The sequence below is a fragment of the Pteropus alecto genome, unplaced genomic scaffold (genome assembly GCF_000325575.1).
Source record: "Pteropus alecto unplaced genomic scaffold, ASM32557v1 scaffold53, whole genome shotgun sequence".
Lineage (NCBI taxonomy): Eukaryota > Metazoa > Chordata > Mammalia > Chiroptera > Pteropodidae > Pteropus > Pteropus alecto.
The window spans coordinates 2786175-2807368 of record NW_006434366.1 but is presented as its reverse complement, the minus strand read 5'-3'; the positions used below and the strand labels follow the sequence as shown (position 1 = coordinate 2807368).

General features: G+C 48.5%; 1 protein-coding gene, 1 long non-coding RNA gene and 1 pseudogene across 2 annotated transcripts in view; 2 read left to right on the top strand and 1 right to left on the bottom strand.

Moving 5' to 3' along the window:
• The window catches only part of ITPR1 (inositol 1,4,5-trisphosphate receptor type 1), a 332592-nt gene extending 323278 nt beyond the window's left edge, over positions 1–9314 (top strand). Inside the window, exons 63-64 of the mRNA XM_015587167.2 lie at positions 488–649; positions 7977–9314. Of these exons, the coding sequence (XP_015442653.1) occupies positions 488–649; positions 7977–8063 (249 nt within the window). The 3' untranslated portion in view covers positions 8064–9314. The remainder of the gene's footprint in view (positions 1–487; positions 650–7976) is intronic.
• LOC112477528 lies at positions 2585–7970 on the bottom strand. The gene is made up of 2 exons (XR_003045494.1): positions 5965–7970; positions 2585–5826 (listed from the first exon to the last, which is right to left on the bottom strand). It is a non-coding gene; the product is annotated as an uncharacterized LOC112477528 (long non-coding RNA).
• Positions 9315–11309: 1995 nt separating the features above from the next.
• Positions 11310–11427, top strand: LOC112477591 (annotated as a pseudogene).
• The last annotated feature ends 9767 nt before the right edge of the window (positions 11428–21194 follow it).

The window sequence follows — 21194 nt, the reverse complement described above, 5'->3', positions numbered from 1 at the left end:
TGGGGGCAGGGCAGTTGTCTTTTAACGGGGATGGAGTTGCAGTTCGGGAGGATGAAGAAAGTTCCCGAGACGGGGGGTGGTGACGGCTGCACAACAGAGCCGGACACCTGAAAATGGTTGAAACGGTCAATTTTATCATATGTTATTTTACCCCCATTTTAAAACCCGAAACCCATCCGCCACGTGATTTGCAAAGATCGGGTTCGTGGTAGCAGCACTCACATTTGCCGATTAGAAATCTCGTTGGAAACCCACTTTTCCCGTTTAATTTTAAAGTGACTTCTAAGAATTGAGAGAGTTCACGTCTGTTCGATTAAAAAGATATGCACTAAATGGGCGAAAAGGACACAGTATATTAGTTCTGCAACAAACAGAGGTCGCCCCGTGAGAAATGGCGCGAAGGCAAACGGCTCGATGTCACTCCTCCTTGTCCCTACTCCCGGAAGTGACTCCCGCTTTTTTTTTTCCCCCCCAACGTGGATTCTAGGAAAGGAACCTCGACTGGTTCCCCAGGATGCGAGCCATGTCCTTGGTCAGCAGCGACTCCGAAGGGGAACAGAACGAGCTGAGAAATCTGCAGGAGAAGCTGGAGTCCACCATGAAGCTGGTCACCAATCTGTCTGGCCAGCTGTCAGAGCTCAAGGACCAGGTAAAGAAAGAAATCCCGGCCACCTACACACACGCACACCCCTCGGCCATGCACACCCGGTCCGCTGAGGAAAAACTCAGCGGCTCTCGTGTTAAAATGCTGACGTTTCCGTCACCCGGATAGAAAAGGGACCGGGCGACAAAGGACAGACTCATTTAGTCCACCAGTTTGCCTTTCACAGGATAAGCTCATGACACTGCCTTCCGTGCTCTGAAGGGTGAGGTTTTAAAATGAAAAACAAAACCCGAAAATGGAAAAATGCAAACGACTTCGATGAAGTGCCGTCCAAAAAACACCACGTGTGAAGCTATCCTCCCTTGCCTGTTTTCACTGACAGGAGATTAAAAGCTGTTTCTGATTTTGTTTCTGAGCCCTCAAATCTACTAACTCTTCACCCAAGATATTGAAATCCAGCCTCCAGGGATACACCAAGGTCATGGAGAAGCCCCTTTCGGTTCGTCCACTGGCCAGATCCTTACTGAGTGGCTGCCGTAGTCCAGGCATTGTGCCCGGTGCCGAGGGTGAAACACCAAGCAGTGTAGACAGCTGCCTGCTCGCACAGAGCTCAGCAGTCTGCACAGCCCTGCCCGGCCTGTCCCCGGCCGTGACAAACGCTTTGCCCTGTCACTCAGGGGAGGGGCAGGTCTGTACCAAACCCTGCATACTTCTTTTTTCTCCCCTTCCGACTCCCTTAAAATGAACAGGCACGACCACCGGGCAGTTATCTAGTGACGGATGTGGCTGTGTGTTGGGGACTTGCGCCCTGGGTGGCGAGCAGGCGCTTCCTGTAGGTGACAAGATTAGGACCTCTGCACAGCAACAGTTACCAGGCAAGGCTGCCCCGGGGAAGGTCAGGGTGCACCCACAGGTGATGCATCATTCGTAGGCACAGAGAGCCAGTGCAGAACCATCCAGAATAAAGCCTTCTCTTCTCGTTGACGGCTTATGGAGCACTTTTAACAGTCTTACTTTGAATTATATTTCTTTTCCAATTAAATTATTCCAAACCGTGCCCCAAGATATAATTCGGCTTCAAGGTCTTCTCTATCACATGTATTAAGATGCAAATAAAAACTAATGAGGACAGAGGCCTTGTTCGTGAGGGCCGTCTGGAGCACCGAGCTTGGTGGCCACCTAAAATAACCTAAGTAAGTAAAACTAATAGTGATCCAACTAGGGTACTTTGCTTATTTACTTCAATGACTTTTTAACCCCTGCTGTGCACCATCTGACAAATGCTCCCCAGGACTGGACAGCGGCTTCTGCCGGGCCCCTGAAGAGCCAGGCGGACCCCTTACCACATCTGCCGAGGCTTCAGTTACCCCCTCTCCCTTTTGAGAGAGCCGTGGCTCCGAGAATCTGTTAAATCGGATGTTTTAATAGATGTCCCCAAGCCTTCCAGAGCGATCTAATACAGACTTAAGCGGGGGGACGCCTCGGATCCCTGTAAAGCGGTGCCATCTTCAGACGGGTCTGAAACAAACTCGCGTCGGTGCTTGGCGGTGGCTCCACCACGCGGGCCCCTCTCAGTGGGGACTCGTCCTCCTCGACTGCTCGCCGAGGGCGCTCCTGGCGCTGCCTCGAGGCACACCGCGGACCAGCGAGCCTGGCTGCGGAGCCGGGGAGCGGAGGAGCTGCCCGGAGAACAGGTGTGGGAGGTACCCAGGCCCGTGGGTGTCACCGCCCCTCCTTGGTGACGGTGCCGAGGGACACAAAGGCCCTGAGGGAACCGATGCAGCTGCACGTGACGGTGCCAGGGCTGGAGCGCCCGGCCCTACGGTCTGGGTTCGATTTTTTGCGTTGTGTGTGTGGTGGTTTTCGCGTGTTTTGTCGCCGTACCCTGTTTGCCCTTCATGGCTGACTGTTTAAACTCTTATCCGTGCTTTTAAAAAGAGCCTTAAAGTGCCCGAAGTTACATCACGCACTTAACCACTGTGGAGGAATATTTTGCCATTTTATACAACTGAGCATGGTAGAGAATTGGCGTTTTTAAAATACAAGATAGAATTGTTTCTATTGAGCCAAAATTTTGGCTTAAACAAAATATGTAAAACTTGACTACATGTGGACTAAGGTGCATTAAATGACATCAAAACCAGAATGCTTTACACTGCTCGGTTTCAGCCATTTTTACATTTTTCTTTTACAGTTAGTAGTTGGACCCACTCAGAAAACCTTTTCCTGCGAATGAATATGAAATCGAACAGTTTTTTTCTTGGAAAATATTAGAGGCTAAAAAGATACATGTGGAAACCAGTAATATATTTTCTGGCGCCTTTATCAGGATTAATCTGATTAGTTTTAAAGTGCCCAGAATTATGGGAAAATTTCAGTGCAGCTTCATTTATTGGGCGAAATTGGCCTCTTTCAAAAGGAATGCATCAACATTTTCTTTCGATTATGCAATAAACCCTTAATAAATTTATTTGAGAATTAACTTACTGAAAAGATTTGAATATTATTAAATTTGGTGCATAACAATCATAACGTTTTCTTAAATTGTTTTGCAAAAGGAAAAAAGCACGTTATGATGAGAGCTGCTGGTCCCTAAATGGGAACTGTGGGAATTCCTGCCCTCCAAAGGGAAAAGTTTCGAATTAAAACATAAAAACCACAAATGATTAGTGAGCAAAGATTTAAAAAAAAAAGAAGAAATACTGGAAAATATAAAAATTGCTTCACCACTTAGACGTTTTTCCAGATCTCTGGTCCAGAACCCAGCGTGAGGGAGCGATGACAGCTTAGGTGTGAAAGTCGTTGGTTTCAATCTTTACTGACCCCTTCGGTTGTTTTCTTACAATACCAATTCGAGGGAAAAAACGGTCTTATCAAGGATATTAGTGAAAACCTGGTTGGTAGTGTCACCTTTTCCGTTATTCCCAGGAACAACCAGTTCCAGTTCCCGTTCTAAGGGTTCCCTGATGCCTTTCACCTTGGGAGTTTCCCTCCCAAGAGATGCGATGCTGGATGTGGTTCTCCTCCTTTCTCATTCCGAGGAGGACTGACGTAGGAACTTAAACTTTTCTTGCACATTTCTTCATGACGGAGAAGAGCAACTACTAAGAGAAGGTTCACGTTCTTGAAAAGGCGAGCGGCTCGGTGTGGGACAGGAGCCGGGTCGGGAACACCAGAAGGGCGTGAGCAGTCAGACCAGGCTGGCATGTTACTGCGTGGGGCGTTTTCTCACGGTAGGGCCAGGGGACCACGTTAACTGTGGAAGGCAGGGGCCACAAGATGAGGGCAGGCCCCGGAGCTGGGCTGCCTAGGAAACCTTACGCGGTGTTCATGTCCTCCCACGGCGGCGTAGGAGCCGCTAAAGAGGACCGAGGGAACCCGCGCAGGGACAGCCGGCCTCTGCCAGCAGCAGGCGGCCGGGGCCCCGGGGAGCCGGAGCCGGGCGTGCGTCACGTGTCATGGAGGCAGAGAGGCGTGTCATCGCCCCGGGAGGTCTGGGTGTCCGCGGAGGTCAGCGCCTGCAGCCTCAGGAGCAGGCGACTTCCGAGCTGGCAGGGGAGCGCAGGCGGGAAGCCACACGCGTGCCAGGGGCGGCGCCGCCCCGCCCAGCCCGCCTGTTCTCTGAACCCCGAGTCGGTCACCCACTGGCCAGGTGCAGCCCAGGGTCACGAGACGAAGGGAGCCTGTCCCTTCTTCAAGGAACTCGCAGTCTGGAGTGGGGGACAAGTAAACAGACAAGCTGCGGTGCAGTGTGGTAAGCGCGTAAGGGGCGCGAAGAGATTGGGGTGACGGCAAGGGAGTGGCTCAGTCCACCGCCTCTCAGTGGGCGGTCCGGTCCGCCCATCTCCCGGGGTCCGGTCCACCCATCTCCCGGGGGTCCGGTCCGCCCATCTCTCAGGGGGTCCGGTCCACCCCATCTCGGGCAGCGGGGAGCAGCCGAGCGCCCGCACAGAGCTCCTCGCAGGCAGCGGTGCCGCGGCTCGGGGTCGGAGCTGGAGCGAGCTTGCCGGGGGACGGGGGACGTGGCAAGGACAGGCTCTAAGACCGTGGGCAGCCTTCCCGGTGGCCGCCAGGCCGTCGTCCTCGCTCCCGCTGCCTTCCTCGGGCTCATCACGCGGGCGCGCTCGGGGCTCGCGCCGTGGAAGGCCGTTCTGGTGACCGCAGCTCCTGGCGGTCTGCAATGAGTAGCCAGGACTTGGCTGCGGCAGGAAAGTGGTTTTTCAAGGACTGTTAAGGGCCACTGTAAACCAGACTGCGGCCCTCGGCAGCTCGCGGTCGTCCGTCCTTCCCGCGCCGGCCTTTGGCCGCTCAGGGCCCCACAGATGACCGCTTGCCCCTTTGTGCTGTCCACCGAGCATCTTCGTGAAAGGTCTCCGCGTTCGGCCGCAGGAGCCTTTGCCACTTGTCTAGGCTGCGTCAGAAGGAATGACGAGCGTCCAGCTAGTCTCCGTATTTATGAATGTCCACTGGGTACTGTATAAGAATATGTGAAGGACAGACTGGTCATTGTTTCTATTTGTTTTGACATAGGTAACAGTAACAGGTAGTAGTGATGCTTCAAGATCTAGATCATGTGTGCGTGTGCACACACGCATGTGGAAGTAGGCAGGTATATAGGTAAAACTGAGTTAAAGGTAAACAGGCAAGTAGGTAGGTAGAACTGAGCTCATAAAGCCAGAACTTACACGAGAACCTGCACTAATGGGCCAGGGAGACCTAACTGGCCAGCGTGTTGACCTCCATTGCTTGCAGGCCAGAGTGAGACCTCAGGGGCTTTGCTTCCGTTCCCTTATGATTGTGCATGGATGACAACCATGGCCAAAGGGGCCAAATACTTAAGCAGCTGTCCTATTCCTTCTTCTCATTTATTAGTCACTTAAATAATAGCCAATCTGTCTAAAAGGCCATGGTTGATCAGAACTTAGACACATTCGTGTGCCTACTACATACGTACTCAACTGCAGACACACTCTTCTCCAAGATTCTATCTCACTTGAGAAACACCATATACTTACCTAGAAAACATTAAAGTGTTCAAGTATATGAAAATATACCCACGGTGGTATTGACCTGTTTTGGAGAAAATCAGTGAAAAGTTCTCTCCCAGAGCAGCAGTAATACCAGCGTCACCTGGAAACGCGTTAGAAATGTGACATTGGAGTTTGGACAAACTTCCTGGGTGATTCTGGTGCATGATGCTGAAGTTTAAGAACCGCTTTTTTCTAGGAAAAAAGAAAATTAGGTATGTACTAGGTACTTGGAATGACCAGAAATGTGACTGCCTGAGCACATCTGGCCCTGACCTACAGCAGGGAGCTTTACGGTTTATGAGGGAGAGGGGGAGGGGCATGGGTCATTACCTTAGGACGATGAACCTAGAAAATTGGATTGGGACCATAATGAGGTGATGTGCAGAAGCGGGAAGGAAGTGGGCTCTCGGCGGAAGACACGTTCTCTATAAGGGAATATAGTTTTACAGGCTTTTAAGAGAATGATTGACAGATTGAAAAGTCAAGAAAAGCTCATTTACCAGACCGGCAGGAAGATGTGCACACATAAGCGGTCGTCTCGAATACAGCAGTCATGTGTGGAACAATGAGGGGAAAGCTTTAGTGGCCAGTGCTAACAGCTGAAAGATCCCAGCAGCTCTGAGTAGAAGCTCTGACTGCAGTCTCCTGCACTGGGGGGTAAGCCCACGATTGCTAAACTCAGTAGAATGCTGGAGACTGTTGAGTTTTATTGGATTCCCTCTCACGACTGCCTGCCAAGGGGATAGCTGGGGATGGGGGTGCAATCTGACTAGCTGAAGCATGGGGCGCTGAGGTGCATGAATTGCTGATTACGGTGTGCAGGCAGACCTCGAGGCATTGCGGGTCGGGTCCCAGGCCACCCCAAGAAAGCAGGGTGGAATCTTGTTGCTGGAGGAGGGTCTTGCATTCAGCTTGTGGAACACACAGCATCTGAGAAGTGCAGTAGAGCAAGGTGTGCCTGTGGTCTCACCGTGAACTTACCCCACGTGCCATTCTCCCGCCTCAGCTGAATCTGGGAGGGACAGTGTGGAACACGTCCCTTAAAGATTTGCCCCTCATGAGGAAACTTTAGAGACTCACTGCAATGTCCTAATTCAATTTTTCTAAAAAGCTTTATTTAAAGCTACCTTTTGGAAATAATGGCTCCTTGTAAATCTCTTCTAAATTCTAACAGAAGGCATTTCACGGGAGCCTCAAAGTAGTATTTTGATTTGAAAGGAAAACTGCTATGTTTTAAATAGGAAAAAATCACCACTTTGAAGTTGAACTTAGGTAAGTTATTCTGTGATCAATCTGTCGGGTATTAGTACCAAAAACTAGTCCAAGCAAGAACTGAGCTTGAAGCCCCGACAGGTGACACTGAATGTCCCCTCCATCCCCCGCCGGGAGAGAAGACTTACACCCTGGTAGTATGAATGGAGAAACAGACTGGAAAGTTCAGTAACAAAAAAACGTAAGGAAATTGGTCTAATTCCAGAGCCCCGTCTTTTTACTACTCCACTCTAATTCCTTTCTGGTTTTAGGAAATCGAAAATCTGGGCGCTGGCCCCGAGGCCACTTGTAGACGACAGTTCTATCTAATGTGCGTTCACACAGCCTTTCCATCCCCGTTGCCCGCAGTGCCCAGCCGCAAAGCCCACGTGGGACCAGCTGGGGCGGGTGGCCGAGTGCCAAGGCAGGACCGCCCTGAAACGCCGGGGGCGGAGCCGCATGACAGGCCCCGCCCCCTGGCCTGGGCTTTCACAGCAGGTGTTCATTTGACCGGCCTTAGGGAGTGGTCTCTCCTGACACAGGCATTCCTCGGTGTCCATGGTGTCATCTAGGTAACTGTCACTCCGGACCTCGGTGGCCGGGGTGTCATCCAGGTATCTGTCACCCTGGACCTCCGTGAAGGGTCAGGCGGCCCTCCTCCCCTCGGTGTGCTGTGTCCCTGAGGACCAGAGACTCCTCCGCAGACAGGTTCCCAGCACACTGCTCCCCGGGAGAGCCCGCCGCTGTCACCGCCGTACAGAGCCGCCATTCCCAAGGAGTCGCTCCTCATTTGGAGATGGATTTGGGAGACAGTCGGGATCCTGTGCCCTTGCTGTCCTTTGTTTCTTTAGGAAACAAGTAGCAAGCAGCACTTCTGAATGTCACCCTGCATGACTAGGTCACAGAATTCCCCGTTCTGCCGAGGAAGAGGCTCTTTCTGAAGCCGTGTGTTTGATATAGTGACGGCACACTGTTTGTAGAAAGTGGCTTTCAGTACAAACCATAACCACAGAGGTAAATCTATGGTTCAGCATCTGATCTGACGCACAGGAAGTGTCTGGGGCTAATGATGAAACTTTTTAACTTTCCAGATGACAGAACAAAGGAAGCAGAAACAGAGAATCGGTCTCCTGGGGCACCCTCCTCACATGAACGCCAACCCGCAGCAGCCAGCCTGAGCAGGTGGCGGGAAGGAGCCGCATCTACCCTCACTGCTGGGGCGCGGGTTCGGCCAGTCCCCCAGACTCGCCCACGAAGTGGCCCCGGGTGCTGAGTGCATTTGTAAATACTCGGTTCCATACTGTGTGTATATGATCACTACCCTAAAGGTTTGGATATATGTATTGTAATTAGAATTCCTGGCATGATGAAATTTCATTTGTGCCAAAAATATTAAAAATGCTTTTTTTGGAAGGACTAAAGAAAGCACTTGATTTGCACTTGAACCAGATTATAGATTTAAAACTCTATGACATGTATTTTGTATTTAAAACTAGAATAGCAGGTATTTATGTTTTTTATAAAACTGTGCAATACGGATTATGCAATCACAACAAATCTGTAGCTCCTGTCCCAAGGGAGTGTTCGTCTTTGAAGCTGGTGTGTGAAAGCTGTGTGATAAACGGTTAAGTATCAAATGATGCTGCTGCCAAAACCCCATTAATAGCGAGTTTCAGGCCCCCGGGCACTCCGTACCATGTAGTTATCCTGTGGTGACACTGTTTCTCGTCGCTAGCGGCATTAATGCCTCTGTCTTATAGTGACAACGCTCCAAGTCTATGAACTGTCAAGTCAGCATTCATTGTAAGAAAAGCAACTTTAGTTTCGAAGATACTTTTAAGCTTCTGAATTGATCATTTAAACTATTTCTTTAAATCTGAGCTAAATTAGAGGCTCAGACTTTCGCTGGTGAAGGTAATGAATTTTTTTTAAAGGGAACTTTTTATGCAGCATTTGGGGTAAATGCATTACTGCTGGCCAATCGATGTCATCTCCTAGGTGAATTTTGGTGACGCGTTGTAAAGAAATGAATAATCGATGGTCTCTAGATTACTTAGTCCAGAGTTGATTTTTTTCTTCATCCAAACATGCTACAGTAGCTAAGAAGTATTAACATGTACCTCCAGATAGGATGAAACATGATCTAGCCCATTAGAACTCGGAGTTGAACACGGACATGGTATTCTTGCGAAAAAGCCACATTTTGGTTTTATTTCTTTGTCACACGATTTCTTTCATTGATGGATGAAAAGTATGAAAGGAAACTTTTATATCTGTTGCCTAGTTTTGTATATGGATCTCATTTTACAAGAGAATGTCTCTGCAAAAAAAGTTTAAAGATGTATTGAAAGCAGAGTTCTGAAATGAGTACTTCAAGTTTGTAAACGTATATATAAAAATATTTAATAAATGACGCAGAATAATACGTAGCTTTCGTTTCTGCTTTCCTTGGTGTGTTAATGGCTATGCCAGTTAGGTACTTTCTTTAGGACCAACGTGAAGCACAGCTGGTTTGGGTACCAGATTAACTCAGAAAATGCTCACCTGGTTAATGGTAACTGGACGAGGGCAGCCTGTACAGACATCGGCCGTTTGGGGCAGCAGCGCTGGCCCGGCGGTGGGGTTCAGGGTCCCCCTGCAGGCCTGGGAACTGTGGACAAAGCTCCCTGCTCCAGCAGAGGCAGTGAAAGGCGGTGCCCGCCCCTGGCGATGCGGTTGGGCCGCGCTTTTGACACCGTTTCCCCGCCCCGCCCGCCCCGCCAGGCCAGGGTAGATGATAATCACCACTCCAGTGGGGAACCAGGTCAGGACGGCAGTCCAGTTAAACGACTAGTTTTACTTTACACATTTGAAAACTTGAAAAGGCAAGTGGCTGGTCCCAGCCGGTGCGGCGCACCCCCATCTTCACCGTGGGGCGAGCCCAGGACGCACGCCTCCCCCACCCCCCGCGCCCAGCCGGTGAGGACCTGCTCGCCAGGTGGTTCCTCTTTGATGCCCGTGCGGCCCAGCGCGACGTGGCAGGGCGTGTGGTGTCTCCCAGGGCCCATCCAGTTCACTGCCAAGTTCCGCACCGACATGTTCAGGCTGCAGCTTTTTCAGGTTTGTCGTGTTTCGCCTGAATCCTGTCACTTAAGACATAAATCTTCAATCAGTTCACAGCTTCAAGCGGAAAGTAAAGAAGAATGCCGCCCCGCCCGCATGACACACGCGCATCCCACCCCGGGAGTCGGTGCGAACACAAAGCTCCTGCAACTGAGCCGCAAAACGGGAAGTTTAAGCTCCTGCGGCCTTTGATGTGGAACCGATTTCACCTCTCCACAAGCGGCCTTTTCAACTCTTCCATTTCGAGGACCGCGGTCCAAGTCACCTTCAAAGTCACCTGCCCAGAAGAAGAATCAGTGCTATCAGGCTGAGCGATAACTGGGGTCGCAGGGTCCTAACGTGCAAGGCCGTCTTCGGGGCTTTGATTAAAGTTCGCTATAGCGCCAGTTCCAGGTTCAAGATTTTGCCCATTTCCTCAACTGAATCATTCATTAAATCAAAGGCTCTGGGAGCTGCCATCCTACTTTTTCAACGTTTATAATATCTTGCCCTTTTCTACTTCTGTCCCTAAAATTACGTCATGATAAACCTCCTTCCCCTACAAATAAAGCCTGCATTCTTGGTTTGCGGGTCCAGCAGCTGCCAACAGCAGCCCACACTGTGCTTTTCTTAGAACTGTATCTGTCCCCACTCCCCCCGCCCCACCCCCATCACACACAAAACACAACTTCTCTTATTTCATTCTTTAAAAATTTGATTCGACTTGATTTGTTACCAAGTTCATGTTCTTTATTCCATGTTCTTCATTTAGCCAACTTTTATTCAGTTGTTCTTTCAGAAAATGGTGGCTTTTGCTCCTGTAGAGATGGCTCTTTCTTGGTTTAAATACTGCTGACATAAATTCTAAAGCAAGCCTACTTAATTCGTGGACGCTAACCGGCAGCTCGGTCTTTGCGGCGGCAAACTAAACAAAGCTTTCCTTTGGTGCTGGTGGGAAATAATCAAGATCTTCACAGTAAACTAAGGAATTAACTCGTTGAAAACTCAAGTGAAACATAAAATGGGAAGTTAAAGCTCTGGATCCTTCTGCTGCGGATGGTTTGGGTCATGCGTTCGTGACAAACAGCCAGAAAGTTTCTGAGACGGGCAGAGCTCGGAGGCCCCGCAGGCGTGGTTCCAGACTGCCGCAGTAAAGCGAGTTGTCTTTTGACAGATGGAGGGTCTTGCCTTCGATTTGTAAAAAAAACGCAACATCCGTGAAGCACAATACAGCGACGTGCAGGAAGGCAAGGAGTGCCTGTGGTTATTTTAAGGCTCAACATGAGACCGTCGCTCTGACTTCTGGGCTGCACAAACGGAAATTCATATTAAATACAAAAGGAGTCTACGGCCACGCCACCCTGAACAAGCCTGGTCTGATCCGATCTCAGAAGCTAAGCAGGGTCGGGCCTGGTTAGTACTTGGATGGGAGACACCTAGGAAGACCAGGTGCTGTAGGCGTAAAAAATAAAAAATAAGGGATTGTAAGCTGACAAGGTCCTTGCGATCCATGAGGTCAATCAAGGGTTGCCTCGCCTAACAAAAAAATAAATACAAAAGGAGCATGAACTACATCCTTATCGAGTAAGTTTTTGCTAAAATAATGTTCTTACAGATTTCGAAAAACGAAACATGTGCCTGAAAGGCGGCTTAAATTACACATGATGATAAAAGTCACCTTTACATAAAACAGGCTATAATAACCAGACTCCTACCGCAGGCTCCTGAGGAGACAGACGTGCTCTGCCTGCCAATCACTCGGCAGGAGTGAAACTCTAATTTTAAAGATAAGGAATTGAGCCTTAGAGAGGGAAAGTCACTGGCCCAAGAATAAACAAAGGTCTCCCGACTTAGCTGAACGGGAGCGAGCGCGTCCCACCTCAGCAGACTTGTGTTTCATCCTACAACACGCACCCATTTGCTTTGCTTTTCAAATCTATTCCCTAAGAGGATCTGCAGATGAGAATGCACTGCATGTGAAGACTTCGTCAAGACCAAAACTTCTGTGGCAAAGACAAGAAGCCCCTACAATCTGTATTACAGCTGCGAACCTCGCAGGAACCTCTAACTGCGTGTTTCAAAAGGAGCTGTTCTCCCCAGGGACGCGGCTTCCTCCAGCTGCGGACAGGCGGCCCGGCCGCCCACGGAACGTGTTTCATCAGCAAACTCAGCTCTGCTCTTCTTCGTTACACTGATCATTCGTTAACAATCAACTACGATGCTGGAAAAACCCCATGAAGATTTCGATTTTACAGAAAGTACCCAAAATTCCGCCAGTTTTGCATCACAAAGTGGTTGTGAAAAGTTTTGAGTAAAATGCCATGTGTGTGGTTTTTGTGGGTGGCTGCAGCTCAGAACTGACTACCGGGCCTCCCGGGTTACCTGCAGGGGAGCTGCGATGGCCATTATAAAGACGACAGTGATCATCATCACAAACGTCTTTCCATCTTGGGGACTGTGTGCCGCATTCGGCAACCCCGGGAAATCTAGAGGCTCATCGGAAGCACGACCGGCCTTCGCGTCTGCACCCCAAAACACACCGAAATGAAGACAGCGGAAGGGCAAAGCGCGGGCTGCTTCTCGCACGTGGCCGACGCCCGCGGGCCGTGGGCTCCCGGCTGCTCGTTCTCAACTGGTTCGGTGAAGCGAATCCTGAGCTCACTGGGCACTTCCATTATTTTGCTTTTTTTTTTAATTACCAAAGGAGAAACTTACGATACTGAAAATGCTTTAAGGTCACGACGAACCAGTGTGAACGAGAATCCTAACACCTAGACGGGGAACTGCACCAGCCACGCAGCCTGGCGAAGGAAAAGCGAGCTCGAAGCCACTCTCGGGCACGACCCGCAGCTTGAGAAAACCCTCCGGTGGGCTCCGAGCCACGACACAGCCCCGCAAGGCGCCACGTGCGCACGGAGCCGCCCGGGGGACGGGTCTCTGTGCCCCGCCTCGGCCCCCGCCAGGAACAAACCTCCAGACGGCCCAGGAATCTACCCCGTCCCTCTGGGACGTAAGCAGCTATTTCGTCCTTTTCTTCACACACTTGTCACCTTTAGCACCTCGCGAGCCGGAAGCTTTCTGTGGGAGCGAGCGCGTGCCTGGAAGAAAAGCATTTCAGCCCTGGAGGGGACGGGGACGAGGCCAGGGTGCCGGCGGCCGTTTCCTTCACAGGCCACACGGAGGGACAGGAGGGCCCTGGACCTCGCACCGGCTCTCCCGCGTCGGTGCCGTGGCTGAGGGTGGTCTTGAATCCGTCCCTGTCAGCTCCCAGGCGGCCGAGGGCGGTAACCGTGGCTCAGGCAGACACTGAGGCGGACGGGCTACCAGCCCCGGCCCAGGCCGTCCCCACCTCAGCTCAACACGCGTGACCAGGGCCGCTTTCTGCGCCCTCCACCCCCGCAGGGGCCGGGTGTCATCACTGGGGGTCCTGTGTCCCCGTGTCTTAACGCGGCACATTGGGTCGTACGGTCTTTTTGAAAACCCGTATCTCCAGCATCCTAATTAGGTTCTGACAATCAGTTTGAACTGAGTTCATGAAGCGAGAAAGCGACCACACGGCTCGTGACTTCCAGATAATGACTCTCGTATTGTGATTGGTGTTGAATTCAGAAGTGACTTTAAAAAAATATTCACGAACAGATGTCTCGTCTTAGGGACGATGCTGTATCTCCTTGGTTTACGCCGCGCTCACCCCGTTAGGGAGACACTGCCCCTGACGTCTGCATGGTCCTGAAATGTCCCACCTTTCATTAACAACCACATGCAAATTCTGGGCCACAGCTCACATCGCTAGTAAGCCCAGGACTCTCCTGACTAATTTCAAGGGCCCTGAGAGGGTGCTCACCACTTTCTAATGATGCCCTGTCACGTTTTTACCCTAAATCTGACTGAACCCAGTGCTCACCGCCTCCCCTCTCTCCCCGCGTCACCCCTGGTGTAGACACAGCTCTGTCTCCAACACATTTCTAGGTTTTGAGAAGAGCAGATCTTTACTGGAGGAAGATTATAACAACCAACAGGAAATTACTTAAAAGTGACAATCTGACATCAAAACTCCCTGCCCCCTTTCCTCTCTGCCACGGGAGTAGCTATTTCTTGTCTGGTCTCCAGCCTAATGCTAGGGCCCACTCCCTCCCCGCCTCTGCCCAAACAAAAGTAAAACTCCGCCCCCATCCCCACCCCGCACTGCTTCAAGTGAAAACTACTTCTTCTGTCTTAGTTGTGCAGAGCAGTTTTAGCCCTGGTCTCAGCCACTCCCTCGGTTAGCCCTTTACCTTGACCCAACACACGAAGACTGTAACGCGGTGTCTTATCTTCCAACCAAAGTGCAACCAGCTTTTACAATAGCGTTTTTTTTTTTTCCTTCCTGATACATCTTATAGAAGAAAAAAATCAGTCCAGGAAGGTGAGGTGACTTGGCCGAACTAGATCATCGGGCCTGGGATTCAAAGGCAGATCATCCGATCCTGTGTCACATTCTCCCCTACGCCAGTGCCTCACTGTGCCAGGTCCTATCCCGTCCATCAGGGGCTGGGGCCTCCGCCTCTGGCCTGCCCACCTGTCTGGGGAAGATCTGCAAATGTCAGATCAAGTTCTAAGAGACGCAAAGGAAAGTCAGAGTTCTTCAGGGTAAGGGCTGCCATCGGTTCATTCCCGTGCCTGGCACCTAGCACAGTTCCTGCCAGTAAGGGGCTCAGTACATCTGCGAGGCGGGGGCGGGGGCGGGGGGTGATTCTTTGCAAACCTTCGCTTAATCTCCTTGAGGGCTCTGGAGCCACGGCCAGCCGGGAGCCTTTCATTAAGGAAGAAACATCTAGCAGTGGCCCAAAGAAGTCACGTCTAGAGCAAAGGGCCAGGCAGGCCGACTCTTTCTGCTACCGACCATTCAGTCCTATAACTAACCGTCGATCATAACGCCTCCGGCTCAGTCACCCTGCGTCACAACTCAAAGCCATCGCCGTTGCTCCCTCTGACCAAACGACCCCACTCTCTCTCTCCCTTCTTGCAATGCCTGAGACAGACGAAGCTGGTGTCTCCATGAACGTGAGTTCCGACCACGTGCACCTCCGTGCTCTGGCTATCCCAAGTCCCTTGTCTAGTGATGCTCAAGGGCACTCCCTCCACAGCCCATGGACGGTCGTGGCAGTTCTCAGATTACACCCCGAGAGACAGAACACATTTTAGGTAATAGAAACCGTGGCTATTTGGGGTAACAAAGAATTATGGTTCATTTACATATGAACAAAGATACAAGGGATGGATTTCAAAATCACTGCGTCGAGAAGTAAATGCAGTCGGGTTCAAAAGGCCACACACCATGTCGGTCCGCGGATGTGACATTCTGGACGAGGTAAACTGTGGGGACAGCAATCAGATCAGTGGGTGTCGGAGACAGGGGCATGAAAAGGGGATTTATCACAAAGGACTAGGGAAATGTTTTGGTGATGGAAATATCTTCAGGTGTTGGTGGTTACCTGGCGATACTAGGTTCTCGAAATTCATAGAACTGTAACCTTAGAAGGGTAAGTTTTACTATATGTAAATTATACCTCAGTAAACTCGACTTAAAACAAAAATTTTTTTTAAGTGAGAGGGGACAAGGCCAGTCCCCAGACCTTGCCTTTGTAACCTGCCCCCCAGGTGATGCTGATGCACCGCTCCTTAGGGGCTGCGTCCCAGGTGATGCTGATGCACCGCTCCTTAGGGGCTGCATCACGACACCTTTACCCTTTAGCTCACACGATGAACTGAGCATCATCGCAGAGCCGGGCAGGGGGATGAGGGCAAATGGCCCGCTCACTAGGGACCCCGGTCAGGGCTGGCAATGAGACTTCTTTTCCCAAGGATTTTTTAAAAATTGTGTTTTAGAACCTGCAGATGGAACAGTCAGTCCTGAGATACAATGCATTAGTTTTCTATTGCTGCCAGAACAAATAACCAAATATTCAGTGGCCTAAAACATGTATTATCTGATACTTCGGCCAAGTCTGAAGCGGGCTGGCGGGGCCACATTCCCTCCAGGGGCCCACAGGGAAGATCCACCCTGTCACCTTCTTCAGCTTCCAGAGGCTGCCTGCGTTCCGTGGCTTGTGGCCTGCCCCCATCTTCAGAGCCGGTCACACCGGTTCTGATGCTTCTGCCCTATTCCTTCCCTTTTTAAGACCTTTGTGATGACATTGGTCCCCCCTGGATAATCCAGGCAATCTCCCGATCCCAAAACCCGTAAGGTAATCACATCGGCAACATTCCTTTTGCCATGTAAGGCAACACAGCCACGGGGTTTGGGCATCCGGATGGGACAGCTTTCTGAAGGCCGCTGTTCTGCCTGCCACATGTGCCTAAGATGACCCTCGGCAGGGACTTCAAGACAAAAAAACACATCACCTGTTTTCAAGTTGGACTGATTTGAAGACAATTAGGAAGGTCGAATTTTCTTACGGCCCAAACAAGCTGAACGAGGCAGCTCATTAGCACGGTCACATAAACCGACAGAGCCACCGGTCACATAAACCGACAGAGCCACCGGTCACATAAACCGATAGAGCCACCGGTGACATAAACCGACAGAGCCACCGGTGACTGCCTGAGACAGCCTTGCTTCCCTCTCCCGTCACCACTGACACTCTTGGACAACCAGAAACAACAAAAGACGATGTGTTTGCTTTTTCAGACACACGCACATCGTATCTCCTCGGGTTTTATCTGCAAGAATTAGCGCTTTAAAATTAAGGCCAGGTGAGTTCAAAGAATGCGAAGGCGGACCATAAATTTCCCGGAGAACCCTTGTTGAAAAAAACAGCCACTACATGTGTAAGAGTAGAAAATTGAAGTATATGCCATCCACGTCTCTTCTTTGGTGAAGTGTCTATTTAAATTTTTTGCTCACTCTTTTATTTTTATTATTGAATTTTGAAAGTTTTGTTTTTCTCATCTGGTTGCCAGTTCTTTATCGAACATATGTTTTGCAGATATTTGTTTTCCTGCTCTATGGCTCACTGTTTCATTTTCTTAGCAGAGTTTTTCAAATACTGAAAGGTTTTCATTTTGATGAAGCCCAATTTATCTTTTTTTTTTCTTTTACAGTTTATGTTTTTTGTGTCCAAGCAAACTCTGCCTAACAAGATTTTCTTCTAGGTTTCCTTCCAGGACTGCAGTGTGCAAGGGCTTTCTGCAGCGTGCAAATGTGCCGCGTGTGACCCAGGCTCACCAGCACACTACTACAGTGAGCCACGTGTGGCCGGAAACACCAAAAGGTGAATTTTAAATTGTCTTCAGTATTTAAGTATTTAAATTTAAAAAGCCGTAAGTGGCCAGCTAGGGACAGGAAGTTCTAGAAGTGTTATAGATTTAGATTTTACATTTTGGTCTATAATACATTTTAATTTTTGTATATACATATGAGGTGTGAGTCAGGGTTCAGTTTTTGAAATATGACATCAAATTATTCTATGACTTATCTTGGCACACTGTCCAAAATCAAATGACCACGTTTACAACTATTACTCTGTACTCTGTTCTGCTGGTCTATGTGTCTGTCCGCTACGTGATATCCACCGACATGACATTGTCTTCACACAGGTCGACTGATCTCCAACAAAGGCGCCAAGGCCACACAACGGGGAAGGGACGGTCTCTTCAATAAACAACGTTAGGAAAACATGCAAAACAACGTAACCCGACCTTTATCTTACACCAGTCACAAAAATCAACTCGAAATGGATTAAAAGCTTAAATGTAAGACCTGAAACTGTAAAACTCCAAGGCAATTTATAGGGGAAAAGCTTCATGGGCAATGACTTCCTGTATCTGACACACCAAAAGGATAAGCGACAAGAGCAAAACTAGACAAGCTGTGACTACATCAAACTAAAAAGCTTTTGCACAGAGAAGGAAGGAAAGAGTAGAGTCAGAAAGCAACCTATAGAAAGAAAATAGTTGCAAACTGATAAGGGGTCAACATCCAAAAATGCAAGGAACGCCTAAAACTCAACAACAAAAACACAACCTTCTTAAAAATGGGCAAAAGATCTGAACAGATATTTCTCCAGAGAAGACAGGTGGCGAACAGACACATGAAAAGATGCTCAACGTCACTAAACATCAGGAAAATGCAAATCAGAACCGCCATGAACCACCAGCTCACACCTGTTAAGGTGGCTGTTACCAAGAAAACAGAAAATATCAAGTGTTGACGAGGATGTGGAGAAACCGGAACCCTCGTGCCCTGCTGATGGGAATGTGAAATGGGGCAGCCGCTAGGGAGAACAGTATGGAAGTCCCTCGGAGAGTCAAAAGTAGAAGCACCATATGATCCAGCGACCCCTTTTCCGGGTACGCATCCAAGAGAACTGAAGTCAGGATCTCAGAGACGGCGGCGCTCCCACGTTCGGGGCAGCGTCGTTCGCAACAGCCAGGACGTGGAAGTGGCCCGGATGTCTGCTGGCAGTTGAATGGATAAAGAAAACGTATATGCGTACAGTAGAATATTGTTCAGCCATAAAAAAGGAAGAAAATCTTATCCTATGCTACAAAATGGATGACATTTGAGAACAAATGAAAAAAGCCATCACAGACGAGTAGATATTGCATAATTCTACTTATATGAGGCAGCTAAGTAGTCAGTCATCAAAGCAGAAAGTAGGACGGAGGCTGCCTGGGGCTGAGGGACAGGGAGATGGGGAGCGGCCATTCAATGGGTACAAAGTTCCAGGCGCGTAGATCAGAAAGTTCTAGAGGTCTGCCTGTACGGTACTGCTCTTAGAGTGACAACTCTGTACTGTACACTTAAAATTTACTGAGAGGGTGGATCTCACTTTATGTATTTTTACCAAGTTTCTTAAAGTCATTGTCTTGACTACTATAACTTTATAATAAGTCTTGAAATCGGGTAGTATGAGTCCTCTGACTTCTTTTTCAAATTTATTTGGCTGTTCTAACTTGCTTCTCTATATAAATTTTAGAAATAGCCTGTACAGTTCCACAAAGAAGACAACTAAGGTTGTGGCTGTAGTTTCATTGTATCTATATATCCAAAGGGTAAGAAATGGCATTTTGACAATATTGAGTCTTCCAACCCATAAACACAGTCATTTAGGTCTTCTTTGATTTCTCTCAACAATCTCGTAGTTTCCAGTACACGAATCGTATTCTATTGATCCCTAAGTATTTCAATCCGACCCTTTTCTCTCTCCTCTCGGCAGCGCCGACCTTCTGTGGGGACAGAGACCCCGGCATTGCTCTCTTCTCCCTTCATCCAACCCGTCAGCCACCCCTGTTCCTTCTGCTCGCACACGCTTTCCCAAATCCCTCCCCCTCCCTTCCCCAGCTCATCTGCAACGTGACTCTTTTCCAGGCAGCCATCATCTTTCCCGGACTCCTGTGAGTCTCTAACGCCTGTCCCTCCCTGAAGTCTTGAGAGACTCACAGCACCCTCCTACCCTACTCTCCAAAACCTTCGTTCACACGGCCCTCTGCCTCCTTCTTCCTTAAGTAGCCTCATCCCTAACAACTCTGTCCTTCACGGAAGCCACTGTCCCAACACACACATACGCACACACACGCTGTTCCTTCACTCAGAATGCCCATCACTTCCTCCCTTCACTTGACTTTTACCTATCCTTCAGGTCCTAATTAAAGTACCCTTTTTCTGGGGAGCTTTATGTGACACCCTAATCTGGGTTATGTGTTCTTAATCCCTTTAGCATGTAACACACAGGAATTATATTTCTCCTCTGTAGCTCCTACATTGTAATCTCCGTGAGAGCTAGGGCTGCTTCTCGTCTTGTTCGTCACTCTTTTCCTGAAATCCTTCCTTTAGGATGAATAGAAACAGGTGCAAATCAGAACAGAGGAGCCAGTGGCAGAGGAGGAATTATAATTGTAGGTATGCTGACCGCCCTGACCATGGGCTCAGTCAAAAATGTGCAATGCCCGTCGTGTCTTATTACTGTGTGAACATTAGACTCAGAAGACCTTGGGCAATTCCCTTCGCCTCTGAAATCTTTGCTGCATTTCTGACATGAGTTAGCAATACGCGTATCATAGTATAGAGAATTAGATGAGATAGTGCAAGCATTTTTGTAAATTGAACACTGGTACACATACGTACCTACCATCATATCATATGCATATATCTATCATAAACCATAGTGCCTAAAGTCTAATAACTTATTTTCACCCATCAGTGCTCTCTACTTCTAATTTCCTACCTTTTCAAATTTATCTTTACTTTAATAAAGTACAGAATAAATGCAAATCAACCTTTCCTGTTCTGAAGTCTAAAACTCTTGTTTTAAAATACTCATCATCTAATATCAACTTTGGGGGTAGATTTTAAGTACTTGCTACGTGTTAAATTAAAATTCTTGATCCCTTTATTAAAGTAAGAAATGATCGGCTCTGGCAAAGAGCCACACTAACATCGTCAGATTTACTTTTTTCATCTGAAACTTATTTCATGTGAAAAATAAATAAAAATGTTAAAGAAAACTAGTATTTCTCAGTAGACATTATATATATCCAGGATTTCTATCACCAAAAAAAAGCATAACCTTTTAGGAAGATTCTGTTCTCTTAAAAAAAAACAGAGCAGACGATGTCATAAATATACTAAGAGGAAGAACATAAACACTGTTCGATTCCCCCGTGCCCAATATAGTGAAATGAAATAATGGATATCAATGACATACAAATATAGTAAATATAAATGGTACCTGCTCGACAAACATTTATTACGATTGTTGCAAATTGGTCAGGATTCTGTTACATGTATATTGAACTGAAATTGTGACCGAGACCAAGGCAGAATCTCTTTTATGCTTTCAATGATATATATTTTGTTATTATTCATTATCTGTTATTATTATGCTAATAATCAAAGGGCTACCTTGTCCAACAAGGAGCTTTGTGTGCACAAAGCACTGACTTTAGCAAACACCTGCCAGTCACTCAAAGGGCAGAATCAACCAGCTCTTCGTATTTTCCACATACTGTGTGTAGTCACAGCAGGCTAACAAAAAGCTAGTCACATTCTGGCAAAGCATGTTGTATGATAAACAGATCACAAACAGAAACCATCACCAGCACTCAGAGACAAAATCCAGCTGGGTTTCTTTATCCCTAATCCCAGTTTCAGCGGCAGGTTTTTTCCAGAATGAACAGTAGTTTGATTTACTCAACACTATGCACAAGCCAGGGTGTGGCCATCTTTCTCTAAGTAATATTACAAA